The sequence below is a fragment of the Saimiri boliviensis genome, chromosome 6, assembly GCF_048565385.1.
Source record: "Saimiri boliviensis isolate mSaiBol1 chromosome 6, mSaiBol1.pri, whole genome shotgun sequence".
In the NCBI taxonomy this organism is placed as follows: Eukaryota; Metazoa; Chordata; class Mammalia; order Primates; family Cebidae; genus Saimiri; species Saimiri boliviensis.
Window position 1 is genome coordinate 70,438,934 of NC_133454.1, and position 15,873 is coordinate 70,454,806.

Here is a 15,873-nt window from a genome sequence, read left to right on the forward strand (position 1 = left end):
ACCTCACAGCCTCTCGCATACCCAATATGCAGGTCTTACCCTCTGGCCAGGAGAGGGTGACGTGACACGAGACATAAGGGACTATCAGATAATTCATCAGAGAGGTTGATCCCAAAGCAGCAAACAATCCCTCTTCTTTCCTGTCTGAATTAACTCCTCATTCTATGTAGCTGGATTTCCTCCTGGATGGCTTTGGCTGAGGCTAATGTTTGTTGGTCTAACTCCATCCCCACCCTGAAGATGAGGAATGGAAGGGAAGAAGAGGATGTAGAGGAGGTGTCAGATCCGATTTTGGCTTGCATAACCCCTCCGCCAACAATAGAGAGCAGGGTGGTGTGGGGAACAATGTCGTCCCAATGGGAAGTCCCTCCATATAGCTAACCTTAATCCTGCTATGTGCAATCAGAGCCCGTTTCTTCTCCCACAGTCTGGGAGAATGCATCCAGGATCACTGCCCCACCACAGAGAGGTCCAAAATGCCCTCCTAAGAGTCCCCTCCCACTCCCAACAGTCCCCCAAGGTCAGCAGGAATGATACAGTACCACTTACAAGAGTAGAGTATCTGAGATTATTGCAGACTTTATAGAAAACTGCTCGGGGGAGATCCAGATTTTCTGGGTATGGGGAGGGAAGGCAGGCCTCACACCAATACATTAAAGGAAGGGTGACTTCCTGTGTGCAGACGCTGCACAGGCCAGCCATTCTGCCTCACCTAGGGCGTGGGGAGTCAGGGAGAGGGGTGTCTCCCCCACTCACCAATTGTGCTTTGGGATCTTGGAGAAGGCAGGGTGCTGAGGTTCTGACCCTGAACCAGGAGGGCTTGTGCCTGAGGCAGGAGGCAAGACCCCCTTCTCTTCCAGAAGATACACGGGGTGAGGCGGCGGTGGTGGCAGCAGCAGCGGCAAGGAATCCCAAGGGGCAAAGAGCCACATGGGTGGGAAAGAGTACGGAGAAATCGGAGGGCAGGAGCGTCCAGCCCTTCAGAGCCCACTCCCTGCCCCTCTCTGAGGCCACAATACCTTGCTATCCCTTTCACACACCCAAGCCTCTCTCCATCCCCACAAGGATCTGCCAGTATGCTCTGGGGGTGCATGGCACCTGCACCTGTCTGGCAGGACTGAAAAGCTCGTCCTGGGAGGAAAGGGGGATGAGGACATCCCAGGGACAGATTCCCCACTGTACCTTCATTAGTGAATGGCAGGGGTGGGTGCTGAGTGCCAGCACTGGGTATGGGGGAGCCAAGAAGCCTAAGGCTTGGGCGGGAGATGAAAGTCAGATCGGGATGAAGAGCTGAGAGTTTGAGACTGGGGACAGGCACTGGGTATCGGGAGGTCAGCGCCCCAGTGGGAAAGGCTGAGTGAGAGTCGGCTCCATACTAAGGCTAGACAGGGTGTGCTTGTCCCTGGGATGGGAGAGACAGACTAGGAGCTGAGCCCCATGCCCCCATACCTGGGCGGAGGAAGGGAGGGCCTGAGCCAGAGGCGGGGGTGGGTGAAGGGGGAGGCAGGGGTACGTAATATATCCTCAGATGAGGGGAGGGTGCCCAATCCTCAGAGCCCCAGGGTTGGGCCTCCATGTAGGATGGAGGGCTCTGAGCTCTGGGACCAGACAAAGGGCTCAAAGTGCACAAACTCCTCCCGATGGGGGTGCTCTGCTTCGAGACCAGAATGGAATGAGAGGGCCCAGGAGCCCTGGAGGGGACTGAGGGCTCCGAGCTGGCGGTGGGGGTCAGGGCAGTCTCGGGTGCTGAGACTCCAAGCACAGGGTGGTGGGGGCAGGTCTCAGAGCTCTGGCCCTGAAGGACAGAGTCTCTGTGTGAGCCCCGAGACGGGGAACGTACTTTGGGTGGTCCAGGAGGGAGGTTTCAGAAACCAGGGTGGGTGGGAGGGGTTTCTGTTTTCGGACGGGCTATCTCTGGGTCTTTGACGGCGGGAGCTCTCGGAGGCGGGGACGAGAGGGTACAGCTTAGAACCTCCGAGACGGGGTAAGGTCTCCGAGCTCCGGGCTCGCGGGCGTCTCATCTCTGCAGCTTCGGGCCAGGCAGGGGCAGCCCTGAGCCCGGGGGCGCCGCTCAGAGCCCAGAGCCCGGGGAGGTGGCGCGGGAGCCGGCGGGCGCGGCGGGCGCGGGCGCGCGGCGCGGGTCTGCGTCCTGCTCGTAGCGGTAGTGGTAGCCCTCCATCTGGTCCCGGCACGCCTCGCGCAGGTTGCGCATCCAGCGCTGGATGCCGCGGCGGTTTAGGTAGAGCACCATGAGGAAGATGAGGCCGATGAGCGCCAGCACCAGCCCGAAGAACACGTAGGAGGCTTCCAATTCCGGGCCGGCGGCCTCGGCCTCCTCCCCGCGAGCGTCGGCGCCGCTGTCCGCGCAGCGCAGCCGCGCCCCGTCCAGGTCCAGCAGCGGCCGGTCCAGGAGCGCCCGCGGAGCGGCGCAGCGCAGGCGCCGCGCGTCAGGCACGCGCTCCGTGGCGTTGTGCAGCCAGGCCAGCAGGGGGCGCGCGGCACAGCCGCAGCGCAGGGGGTTGTCGGCGAGCAGCAGGCGCGGCCCGGAGAGGCCGCCATCGCGCTCCAGCCCGCGCAGCTCGTCGGGGCCCAGGCCGGCCAGCGCGTTGAAGCGCACGTCTAGCTGCTCCAGGCGCGCCAGGCGCAGCGCGGAGGGCGGAAGGCGGCTGAGCGCGTTGCCCGCCAGGCCCAGCAGGCGAAGCTCGGCCAGCGGGGCCAGCGCGACGTCCAGCGCGGCCAGCAGCGCGGGGCCGCCCCGCACCAGCGCGTAGTTGAGCTGCAGCGAGCGCAGCGCGGGCAGCCCGCGGAAGGCGCCGCCGCCCAGGGCGCGCAGCGGGTTGTGGCTGAGGTCGAGCGCTGTCAGGCTGGGCAGCCCGTCGAAGGCGCCGTCCTCCACCACCTCGATGTGGTTGTGCGTGAGGCGCAGCGCGCTCAGGAGCGGCAGGCGCACGCCGCCCGCCTGGTCTCCGTCCCCGTCCGCGTCCCCGCCGGCGAAGGCGGCCGCGCGCAGCACCGTCAGGTTGGCGCCCACGATGGTGAGGTTGCGCGCGTCGGGCGGCACGTCCTGTGGAGGCTGGCGGAGCTCGGCGCCCGACGCGCAGCGCAGCAGCACCTTGGGGCCGCCGAAGCAGTAGCACTGGAAGGGACAGGGTGCCGCGGGCTGGCTCAGCGCCGCCGCCACGATCAGCAGTCCCTGGAACCCCGGCTGTCCCGCGCGCGGGGCCATCGCGGCCGCCCCCGCATCCAGCGCCTGGGCGGCCGCGCTCTCCAGTGAGTTGGGAGCGCCTGGTGGGGGGCACGGGTGGGGCGAGTCCTTGACCCGGAGCGGCTGGCAGTCCCGGTCGGTCTGTTCGCTGTCTCGAAAGTCCGCGGAGCCGCACTTACTGGCTGATTGGCCGGGGGCGAGAGGGGTCAGATGGGGAGCGGAGCCCCCCGCCCCCGGTGCCCTCGCCCTGTGCGCTGGCCTCCGACTTCCGCGGCCGCCTGGGCTCGGAGCCGAGTGGGCAGGGTTTGCCTCCCCCCTCCCCGCCTCCCAGCCTCCTCCTCCGCCCCCAGCGGAGTCTCCGCGCCCTCCTCGCTGGGGGAGGCGGAGTGGGAGGCTCCGGAGAATCAGGGCTCTCGGCTGCGGCGTTTTCTCTTCACCCTCTCTGGCTCCCGGGCTGCGGAGAAGTTTGGCTCCCGGAGGCTCCGACTTGCTTTCCCCTCCCCCTCGACCTCCACCTCGGACATTTAAGCTGGGCCTTTCCTCCTCCCTCTCTGGCACGTGTGGGGCGGGGCCCGGCTGGGGAAGAGCAGGCAGGTGGGTAACCACCAGGGAGAATTCGGGGGTTGAGGAGGACTTTAGAGCTGCCCCTACTACAGGAGGCAGGGATGAGGGGTGGGCTGAGAAAGTTACTAATTTTCCAGCCTCTTCCTAATCTCCAGTCAGAGAGAGACTGGAAAATCCCCAGCCTCTGCTTCCTCCTCTGCCATCCCAGTTCCGTTAGACCTGGCTGTGTCACCACCCCTGCAGGAGCGGTGGGACCAGCTTTTTCTCCATCCATCCCATCCCATCCCACTCTTAGGAGAAGTCTGTGATCCCCGTTCCCCTCCCACCCACCAACTCTGGCTGCTCTGCCTCTGCCAAGGGTTCCCTCATATGGTTTCCTCCACCGAGCTGGACTCCTCTGCCAAGTGCTGTCCTAGGCACAGGAACCAGGGGTGTAATGATTCTGCCCTTTGCTTTCATTCCCTGCCCCCAAACCTCTCAGACCCTTGGGGTTCCGTTGGGCACTATCAACCAGTCCCTCCAGGCTTCACCTGTGAGTGGGGTTTGGGGCACCAGAGGTTGGGAGAGCAGGAGCAGATTTTGCAGCTTGGAGTTGGAGGTCTCAGAACGGGCAGAGCTGAGGTGGGGGCTGAGCTGTTTACAGATTTGTTTTGTTCTGGATTTTTTTTTTTTTTCCAAGAACTGGGAAGCTCCAAACCTGATTTAAAGAGACAGGCTCCTGAGAAGGGAGCATTCCTGGCCTTGGCATGAATTATTCAGGCTAGATAGACTGACACTTGATCCGTAGGCCATTCGGGTATCAGCAGAGCTGGTTGGGATAGAGGCTCTCCCCTCCTCCCAAGAATCAGTCTCTTTCTCCTGAATTGGGGACGGTTGTTGTGTTGACTCCTTCCCTGAGGTTATATTTAACAGATTGACCAAAGGATCAATACCACTTAAGGAGAAGAGGCAGACCCTGCAGTGGCCTGGGTCTTGGGCAAGGACCAACCTTAAGGAGCAGGGCTGGTGATGGTGGAGGTACCCCAGCTCTCCCCTTCTCCCAGCCCTCTCTCTTCGCTACCTCTGTCGTAACTCTTTCAGGTATGAGAGCTCAGATGTGCCTCATGCAAGTCCATGCAGACTCATTTATACATGTGCACATAGGATCATAGCTTTGAGTACGTCTGGGCATGTGTCCATAGATTCATAAACACATACATGTTTGAATATGCACACTTCTGAGCCCACGCAGGTTCCAGGGTGCATTCTCAGAGGGCAAGCTTACAGGCCCATGCATAAGCCATGCCAAGCATAGGCACTCAGAGATTGGCTAGCACAGTCAGACCCTACTCCTCCGGCCCTGCACCATGCCCTTGGTCTGTGGAGGTAACAGGCTGGTGACGTCGTTTCTCACATGGGCGCACGTGCTCAAGTAGATGCTATTGGGGCTGGGCCCCCAGCTATAGCACTCCCCTAAACCCTGGCCCACACAGCAGCATGCCCCAGCTCTGACATCTCCCCAGTGGGAGGCACTGAGTCTTCTTCACTTTTGTTTCCAGCACAGGGACTATCACAAGAGAGTGAAGTACTGAATATTTGTGAACAAATGACAGAGCGAATGAACAGAACATTCTGTTTCCTTGTCTGCTTCCAGCCCCTGAGGAATCACAGACCACTGCCAAGGCCAGAGCTCCTTTCATAGGCCCCCATGGTGGCTGGCTTCAGACTGGCTGATGCCCTCCCAGGAAAGGAGCTGCAGAGCCACAGGCAGCCTTGATTGAGGAGTGCTTGACACCTCATTTGGGGAAATGAGGCCTGGAGAGAATTTAGAATCATCAGGTGCCAGAGAATAAGGCAAATAGCTTCTGAATTGTACAAATGGGGAAATAAGCCAGAGGGGTCCCAAGGCCCCTGTCAAGGTTTTAAGGTTTAGCCTAGAAAACTGGTCCCAGGGTCCTTGCCCAGGACTTTGTTCAAGATGGTGGGCTGCATCTGAGAGAATCCTGCACTGCAGGGAAGTCTCGTCCTAACCCCAGGAAGCTGAGGCTGGGAATGGATGGTCTGGTGTGACTCAGGCCTCTCTCGGTCTTGGCCTGTCACCTTCCTGTTCTATAAGGTAGATAGGCTTTGAAGTCCTGTTCTTATTCCTCTCAGGGCTGTTATGATAAAGTGAATTGAACGTGCTTCAAAACAAGAAAGACCATTTCAGCTGGGTGTCGGGGCCTAGCACCCATCCTGCCGGACCCTGGATAAGGCATTTCCCATCTCTGGGACTAATTAGCTCCCGTGCTGTTTTTCCCTGTTCCATGGTCTTTGCTTCCCCAATACAGCAAATGCATGGTGGATGTTAATAAAATGAGTCTCTGCTTGTCTCTTTGTGGCCTCTACCCAGCCTCCTCTCCTCTCTTTCCGCTTTGTATAGGTGTTTCCCTTTTAAATTCTCCTGAAACCAATTTCTCTCTCTCCTTGTTCCCCAAGGAACCAAGTCTGTGAGCCGTTTGGGGCCAAGGGATCTCTGTTCTTGGGAGGAACGGTACTCTCTATCTTGGATTTCCCAGTGTTCAGTATGCATTAAGTGTACAATAAATGTGTGTTCACTTGCGTCTGAGGCTGTGTGTTTATTCTCTGATGCATCTAGTGAAAGTCTCTTTTCTTGGGCTGTTTGCCCCAGCTGGGATGCTCTTCTCTTGATTCTTTCTCCAGTCCAGGCCGCTGTCCCTCAGGACTTGAGTTTTGCCCCCTTCAGGAAGCCCTCATGGCTTCCTTCTCCATCCTTTGAACTTAATTTATCAATCAGAGGGCTAAGACTCCCCTGATCCTCTTGAGTGTCAGCAACTGGGGCTCAGAACTCGTCTAATTTCTCAGGGCTCAATACAGAAAAGGCACCAGAAAACATTTGCTGAATGAAATAATGATTTAAAAATCTGCGACTCGAGCTTCCCAGCCCTGTGAGGCAAACTTGGTGAGGATCCTCATCTACACCTCACACCAGGAAATAGGCACCCAGAAAGGTCAAGTGCTTTCCGCAAGCTGGCACAGCTGACTGGGACCTGAGCCCAATAGAAGCTCATGTTTCTTGCTCATCTCCTTTGCCACAGCCCCCCTCGTCCTAGGATCCCTCTCTCCTGGGAGTGTGGCTGGGTCAGATCCCAGGGGAGCCTGTGGACAAAGCTCACACCCTGAGGGTTTCCTTAGGACTCGGAAGAATCGAGGCACTCCTCCGCAACCCAGCAGAATGATCATCTGCCCTGTGCCCAGATGAGGATCCCCCATGTCAGCCGCACTGGATCTCCGTGCTTGAATTCATTACTCCAGTAGGTCCAGGAGCCCCCCCCTGAGCATTTCAACATGTTGTCCCTATCTAAATCTCTAGCGCCTTCACTGGGCCTTTTCTGCTGGCACAGACCCTGCTCTTGGTAAGCTCCATTAAGCCTTAGTAGGGAGCACAAAGTGTGATGATGTCCCTAAGATCACCCAGCAGGTAGCCCCTTCTCCAGCTCCGTTTTGTCATCAGAGGTGTCTCGGTATTATTAAAGCCCTTGGACACACTTCAGTTTCCTTGTCTGCAAAAACGTGTGTGGATGGGATGTCTTGGGAGGACTAGTAATCTTGTCCCCCTTGGCTTTTTAGGGATGGGGATCAGGGAGGGGAAAGTCACACAGGGATTGGACCAAATTGGTGCCCCCACCTTCTCAGTATATGACCTTGAATGGGCACTACCCCAATTAAGGCCTTGGTTAGCTGACTAGAAACTGGTAGGGGTGGCCCGGGGTCCTTCTGGGGTGGGTGCTGTAGCATCCTGAGATCCAGGCTCCCTTTGTCCTCTGTCCTGGCACCCCTCCTGCTGCCTCCCCATCCCTCTGTCCTCACCTCCTCTGAGGCAAATGGAGGAGCAGCAGGCAGCCTGGCATCATGAACTCAGCCACGAGATAGTGGGGGAGGCCCCAGCTTCTCTCCTCTTGCTTGGCTTCATTGCCAGCAGGGACGGGAAACTTCACTGTGGGCCTCGCCATTTCCATTTCTCACTCCCCTTCCCCTCCCCCCACTGCCAGGAGACACAGGAAAATCCATAGGCCCAAGATTCATTACTCTGTTGAGTCAGCAGAGGCCAGTGCTACTTCTGAGGGGCAGGCAACTGGCTTTTAAATAACTCTCTGATATTTAATACCCTCCTCTGCTCTGTGGCCTGGGCCTCTGGGGAAAGGCTAGAATAAATGAACTGGATGCGTCCTCCAAAAGTCCTCAGTGTTCTTGCCCCCACCTCCGTCTTCCCCCAACCCCCAACTCTCAAACCATTGGAAAAGATGACTCCATACTACAGCTATACCTTACTTTCCAGTTTCTAAGTGGCGTCCAGGCTGGGTTTGTTATCCCAGTTTAGAATGGGAAATGGAAGTTTAGAAAAGGAGGGAGACCCCACTTCTTGACTTTTGGTCTTTGCTGTTGGCTGGCTGTGTGGCTGTGGGCAGGTGGGTCCCTGTCCCTCCCTGGGGTTCTGTTTCCTCACCTGTGCCACAAGGTGCTTTGACCAGTGGGTTGTTGTTGGTCCCCCTTGGTGTGTAATGTTATAATTTTGCTCTGCTGGTCTAGGTCTCCTTCTCAAATGAAGCCTCTGTTTCTACACTCCTCTTCAAGAAGAGGCTAAAGGGCAAAGCAGACTGAGGCTAAAGGCCAGCTAGGGTGCGGTCCCTAGGATTCCACACTGTTGAGTGAGGGACAGGAGTGGGTGGGGGATAAGGGGAAGGGAAAGGAGCACAGTTGGGTGCCTTCCCTCCCCTCCTCTCCCCTCCCCTCCCCTTTAGTTATTTTTGCTTTTGCAAGTAGAGGTTGGAACAGACCAAGGGCAATAATAACCTGTCTTGGTTCTCTTAAAACCCAAGTTCTCTACAGCTGTGGATGCAGTTTAATGAGGTAGGAACAAACCCTCTTCCTCAACTGTGCCCAGGCCCAGGCTGTTGCTAATGGAAGTTAGTGGGCCTAGTTCTCCTGGCTCTGCCACTGTTCTGCATTATTCAGAAGACAGGGATTGATATCTCTGTTGGCTATATGAGAACGTTGGGAGGTTAAGAGCTGTGCTTGGGGTCATCCAGATTAATGATGGAACAGGGCCCATAATCTAGATTTTCTGATTCCCAGCTTGGTGTTCATGCCACTTCCGAGATCCAGGCAGGAAGTTGGGGATGGAGGGATGAGCATAGGAGAGGCAGCTGGTTCTTTGGGGGTGACCTTAGTTTGCCCAACTTCTTTAGCCTCCTCGTGGGTCCTCATGCTCTTCCTCTATTGTACTGAGCCCTCTACTTATAGAATCACAGGATCTTGGAATCAAAACATTGACTGCTAAGAACCACAGACTCAGAGAGCCGTAGAACTGTGGTCTCTTTGACTCAGAACGAAGACTCTTAACGGTGTTGGTAGTATGAATGGTGGTGAATGAGACACTTAGAGCTTGTGGTAGGTGGTGGTTGTATTGATGGTCCCAAACGAATCATGACTATCTGAGTCCATACTTTTATGTTGTCCCTTCCCACACTGACTTTGGCTTGATCATGTGACTTCCTTAATGAGATATCAACAAATGTGATGCAAGCAGAGTCTTAAAATGTGCTTGTACATTGGGACTGGCCTCTTCTTGCTCCCCTGAAACTGCCATGTGTAGAAGCACAGCATGCCTCTTAGGAGAAGAGACCAGAAATAAACCATTCCAGCTGAAGACGAACCAGCTCCCCGATGGTCTTCCACATGCCTCCAGCTCCCTAAGTGACCCCAGATGAGACCAACAAAATTACTCAGCTTACCTGAGCCCAAATTTCTGACTCACAGAATTGTGAACAAATGAAGTGGTGGTTGTTTAAGCCACTACGTTTTGGGGTTTACACAGCAGTAGATAACAGATGCAGGACCTCATCATTGTAGAATCTTGGTCATAGATTCAGTATGCCCTGACAATCACAGCATCATGGAACCCTAGGACCAGAAACTGGAACCACTGGTGTAGAATCTGAGGGACAGAAGAGTCCTGAAAACACCTGAAGTCCCACCCAATGCTACACGCTCCTTTCCCTGTCAGACCAGGTGACCACCCACCGTCTTTCAACATCGAGCCCTCTCCCCACCCACAGGTGTCCCTTATTCTTTTGTGTTCTGCCCATTTTGTCACACAGTCTTCTGGTTCCACCCCTCAGCTGGCTTTCCAATCCCTTTCTACCCTAGGAAGCCTTCCCATATCGATCTGCTTGCTCTGGTCCCAGGAGCCAGATGTGGACTTTGTGGAAATTTATCCCCATTCCTAGCACAGTGTCTGGCCCAGAACATATCTTGAGGACAACAACCAGCACCACCAACCAAACTTCTCAGCTCTTCCTGCCCTGTGGCCTCACAGCTGGCTGTCCTGGATCTGTCTGTGGTGCTGAACGTCTTTTTTCTTCTTTCCGCTGTCTGCATCAGACCGGCCACTTCCCGAGGTTAGGATGCTTCCCACATTCCAGTGTTTCCCCCTCCCCCGTATACAGATCATTAGCGTGGGCTATTTAATGCAAAATAATATGTGGTGATGATGATGTGCATTAATTAGGATTAGTTTCAACTGTATGTATCACAATGCCCAAATGAATTTCTTAAATGGTAGAGAAATAGAAGTTTGATTTTTTTTCTCTCATAAAAGAAAGTTCAGATGTAATAGTCCAGAATCTGAATGGTCTGGACTATTCAGCCCATGGTGATGAGGACCCCACATCCTTGTAGCCTCCCACTCTGCCTTCCTTATAGTTCTCATTGCCATGGTCCAGATGGCTGCCAGAGCACCAGCCATCACATCAGACAGCAGATGGAGGAAAGCTATAATTAAGGGTACCCCCCTCCCTTCATTGGTACTCTCTATACTTTCATTCAGCACTTTCACTTACATAAGCACACCTAACTAGCCTCAAGAGGCCAAGTAAGATAACGTGTCCAGCAAAAAGTTATGGCCCTTATTACTGAGGAGAAAGAAGAAATAACTATTGGAAAGCAACTACAAATCTCTGATATTAGTAATGGAACGGAGATGTTGATGGTGACAGATATTGTGGCTTAATAGTTGTAGTGTTAGTAATGGTGATGGTGATGGGGTGATGGAAAAGTGGGGGTGATAATGGTGATGATAGCAGGGATGGTGATGATTGAAGCTGGTGATTGGTAAAACTCAGATCCAGGAGCACACACTCCCTTACACATTAGCCTGAACCAGGAGAATACTGGGAGATGGACCCAGTGACTACAAAGTGTCTGAGCATTGGGGCCTGCTCCAAGCCATGAGGGAGTGATTTCTGGCACCTCTGCTGCTTTGCAGTTCATCAGTTACAAGCCTTCCGCCTTCTTGGGTACAAGTCATCCCCAGCAGAACATGAATCAGATTCCCGCGATCTAGGCTGGAAATAACTCTGGAATGAAAATTTTAGGCCTTAGGGATGTGAAGCAGGAAGGGCAATATTGGACTTCCATTTATTAGACAATAAGCACTGATGGAATTTGTGGTTATAGTCAAGGAAAGCTTTGCTGTGAAGTACACAGAGAAACACGTGGACACATAGCTTCAGAAACAGAATCAAGTTATTACAAAAACAAAGCAGAGAGAGAGTTACAGAGATGCAGAAGGAAACAGGTCCACAATCAGAAACCAACCGGCACAGACACACCAGTCTCACAAGGATGACCAACCTGTCTCTCCAAAGAGATATGGACACCTGGCCATCTTTTTTGTTTGTTTGTTGCTTGTTTGAGACAGGGCCTTGCTCTGTCATCAAGGCTTGAGCGCAGTGGTGCAATCATAGCTCACTGCAGGCTTGAACTCCTGGGCTCAAGCAACCCTCCTGTTTCAGCCTCCCAAGTAGCTGGGACTACAGGCACAAGTCACTATACCAACTAATATTGAAAAATTTTTTGCAGAGACAGAGTCTCACCACGTTGCCCAGGCTGGTCCTGAATTCCCGGTTTCAAGCAGTCTTTCCACCTGGGCCTCCCAAAGTGCTGAGATGACAGGTGTGAACCACTGCTCCTGGCCCACTCATCCATTGTCCTCTAATGGACAACTTCCGTGTTACCAGCTGGGTCCTATGCACTGAAGATACCTAAGAGGCAGAAATAACAGTGATGAGGGGCTCAGAGGTCAGTAGCCAATCACAGAAGCAGGCAGTCTGACCTTCCACACCCCTCTCATCCAGACTGTGATAGTGCACTAGTGCACCATGGCCTGCACCAGGCTCTGTGACTCAAGGTGACCAGAGGGGTGAAGCTTGGGTAGGAGGGGGTGTGTCCTCCAGGAAGTTTCCCTCCAGGGGTCCAAGGACACATCTGGAAGCCATTAACAGAGGGACCATCAGGCAGCAGGCTCTGGCTCCAGGTGAGAAGGCGTGATGAGAACATGTGGCAGCCTCCTGCTTGCTGGAGCTGGCGCGTGGAGGACACCTTGGCACTGAGTAATTCCAGAATCACCCCCTGCCCAGCACCCGCCTAGAATGTAGAGCTATCCACAGTGTGGGCCCTAGAGCTCACCTCCAGAACCTTTGGTGAGCTCGCCTCCAGTTCACCTCCCGAACCCTTGACACCAAAGCTTTTCTGATCTTCATAGTGACACTTTTATTCCAGGAAGCCATCCTGATGCCTCCTTTACCCCCTCTCCCCTTAGTCTTTCCTTTTCTGCTTCTGCTCAGAGCTCCTATAAGACATTACCCTGACAGGCCTCTCATTTCCATTGATCTGTACTTCTTTGGAAGTGACAGGCCTGCCAACTTCAGCTGCCACAGTTCTCCTCTCTGTCCTGCTGGAGCATCTCCATTTCATGACACTTGCAGTCCTTTCCTAGTGATTGAAGATGTCTGAGTCCCATCTTGGGTCTCAACCCCCTTGCTACTCACCCTTGGTCCTGGGACTCATATGCATAACTGTCAATTAATTTCCCATCATTGCAGCACTGGAGCTCTGGGTTCATGATGGAGCCCTCAGAGATTCCGCTCTTTGCAGACAGATCATCTGTTGCCACCTAGCCCATACCTCAAGAACTGGAGGCTTCTGCCACCCCAGAACTCCTCCCTTCCCAGCCTCATGTTGGCTATTTATTAGAATGATCTATTCCTGGCTTCCCCCAGTGGGTCTGGTTCTAGGTTGCTGGATTTCCCTGACTGTGTTTCAGAATGACAGAAAAAGAATTTAGCCCCAGATGGGGTTGGGATAGCTTCCTCCAACCCCATACAGGTATAATACCCCTAGGGATCTCTATGAGCTCATCATTCACTGAAAGGCTGTGAGTGGGCAGGAAGACCCTGAAGGCTGTCCAGTGCATTGATTATTGGCTATCCCACATATCCCTGGACATGGGATAGGAGGAACCTCAGAACAGGTGGATGAAAAGCAGATAGTGTAGGCAAGAAGTTCTCTGGGTCTCAGCAGCCTGCACAGCTCAGCCAGGATAAGCAGCTCTTACCCTGTCCTTCGCACAGAGACCGGCTGTGGTCAGGGCCTTAGCTTTGCCCTGCCAGTGTGTCCCCATCCCCGCCCTGGGGAAGAGAAAAAGAAGCCAGTTGGAAGTTCAGAAAAGGAAAGGCTAAAAAGGAGCCCACAATTGGCACTAATTAGCCACTGGGAGAGAGAAAAGGAGGTCAGAGGACTGAGTCTACTTCTGAAAGAAAGCATCTGGCAGGCAGAGCCCTGGCTGGTCATCACCCCCGACTGCCCAGCATGGGCCTGGCCCCCACACAGGCCCACCTGACACTGTCCCAGCCCTGCTAGGGGCAGGGTTCCACCTCTGCCCATATACCCTGTCCAGACCTTCTCCTCTGGAAGAGGCAGCTGGCTAAAAGGAAAGAGGGAGGGAGGGAAGGCAGGCAGGTGCGACTGAGTACCCACTGTGTGCAGTGCACTGAGCTGAGAGCTTGCAGGCAGGAGTATGTTTAATTCTCAAAATGGCCCTGAAATGCAGGTACCTTGGACCTCAGCCTCCCAGGTAGCTGGGACCACAAGTTTTAAACACAGTGGTGGACACTCAGGTGAAGTAGTTGATCCAGGATTACTGAGGAGAGTCTGGCTCAGGCTGTGAATGCTGCAGTCTATATTCTCGGTGCTGTGTACAATGAGCAGTTGGAAGGCAGAGTCCTTGCCCACATCATCTCTGTGCTCCCAGTGCTCCACCCAGGGAGTGTCAGGCACATGGCAAGTGCTGAGAAGAGCTGTTGAACTTGACAGGCAGGAGAGGCTGAGCCAGGAAAGGACACAGAAAGAGGGGGACAAATAGAGGAATGGTGAAGGTGCAGCGATGACTCCCATCCCACAGGACACCATGGAGGGGACCCCTTGAGGGGAGCTTTCCTGGGGCCCAAGACAATGGCTGACTGAACACAGCCTTGTACCCAGCCATGGGGGGAGGCAGGGAAGGCAGAAATGAGGGAACACTGTATTTCTTCTTCCCTCTTCTTCCAATTCCCAGATGGTTATACTGAAGCAGAAAACACAATGAAGAACACTTAGCTCTTGCTGGAGCCAAGCCACTCGTGCTGGAGCCTAAGCAGATCACCAGCAGGCCAGCTGGCCCAGAACCAGCTTATGGTCCAGGGTTGGGGTACCAAGACGCCTTGAGGAGAAGAGGGCCTCAGAGCATGACCACTGTGGGCATGGTGCCCTTCTACATGGGCTGGACCTTCTGGCAGGGCCGAGTGTCCCTAACAAGGAGAACAGGCAGTGCCATGGCGGCAGGAAAGTGGATGGTCCTGTGTCCCAGAGCACCTCAGTAGCAACTGAGGAGTGGGAGGGACACACCATGGGTCTGGCTGACTTCACACAGTGGCTGAATCAGTCTCAAAACCAGCACCCTGAAAGGTGATGATTCTCAGCCCTGATTTTTTTTTTCTTTGAGATGGAGTCTCGCTCTGTCAACCAGGCTGGAGTGAAGTGATGTGATCTCGGCTCATGGCAACCTCCGCCTCCCAAGGTTCAAGTGATTCTCCTGCCTCAGCCTCCTGAGTAGCTGGGATCACAGGTGTGCGCCACCGCGCCTGGCTGATTTTTGTATTTTTAGTAGAGACAGAGTTTCGCCATGTTGGTCAGGCTAATCTTGAACTCCTGATCTCAGATGATCCTCCTGCCTCAGTCTCCCAAGCACTGGGATTACAGGCATGAGCCACTGCACCCAGTCATTCCTGATTTTAAAGATAAGGCATAATGGCTCACCCTTATAATTCTAACACTTTGGGAGGCCAAGGCAGGAGGATCACTTGAAGCTAGGGGTTTCAGACCAGCCTGGGAAACTTTGAGAGACCTCGTCTCCACACACACACACACACACACAAAATTAAAAATAGGTAGCCAGGCATGTTGGCACACATCTGCAGTCCCAGCTACTCAGGAGGCTGAGGTGGGAGGATCGCTTGAGGCTGAGGGGTTGAGGCTTCAGTAAGCTGTGATTGCACCACTGCACTCCAGCCTGGATGACAGAGCAAGACCCTGTCTCTAAAAAAAAAAAAAAAAAAGAGGAAACTGAGGTACAGAGGGGTTAAGTAACTTGCCTAAAGTCACAGTTGAGTTGGAGGAGGGCTGGGATGCCTTCCTGGCTGTTTGGCTCCAGGCCTATCTTAATCATTATGATCTCCTGAGAGGAGCAGCGAGAAGCTTGCCTGCCTGCACCAACCAGCAATTAAGCACCCCTTAGTATTGTGAAAAATGTCAGTGGAGTGTGTCTGATTAGGCTCATCACTGCCCAGCATGGGACACATGTGTTTTTAAGATGGATCACCATTATCCCTGGCTGAAGAATTGCATGGGGTTTTCTAATTACAAATTATTCCTGCTGGATTTCATTATGCTTCCTCTTGTACTGGCTTTTTGTATTTTCAGTAATCTTATAAAACTTTGAAAATCATGATCAGCTAAGCTTACTTTCTAGGTCTTAAAAATATACAGCTAAGCTTTTATTAAGACACAGTGTTGTTATGTTTTTTAAAGTGAATGTTTGACTCAATATTACAAAACAACAATTACTTGAATTTTACCATTCCACAATTACAGTGAGTCAGAAGAGAAGTTCGAACATATCTTCCTATAGAAAACCTTCATTCACTCAGAAAGCAAATTTCCTGTGGTAGAGAAGTTTTCACTCAAGT

The 15,873-nt window shown here is 53.8% G+C and overlaps 1 protein-coding gene across 1 annotated transcript; it reads right to left on the reverse strand.

The window, feature by feature from the left end:
* Positions 1-554: 554 nt before the first annotated feature.
* TPBGL (trophoblast glycoprotein like) lies at positions 555-3,511 on the reverse strand. The gene has a single exon (XM_039471095.2). The coding sequence runs from the start codon at positions 3,224-3,226 to the stop codon at positions 2,072-2,074; it is 1,155 nt and encodes a 384-aa protein (XP_039327029.1). The 5' UTR covers positions 3,227-3,511; the 3' UTR covers positions 555-2,071.
* Between the last annotated feature and the right edge of the window lie 12,362 nt (positions 3,512-15,873).

Coding starts and splice junctions, on each gene's coding strand:
- TPBGL (XM_039471095.2), bottom strand. CDS start 3,226: ATGGCCCCGCGCGCGGGACAGCCGGGGTTCCAGGGACTGCTGATCGTG.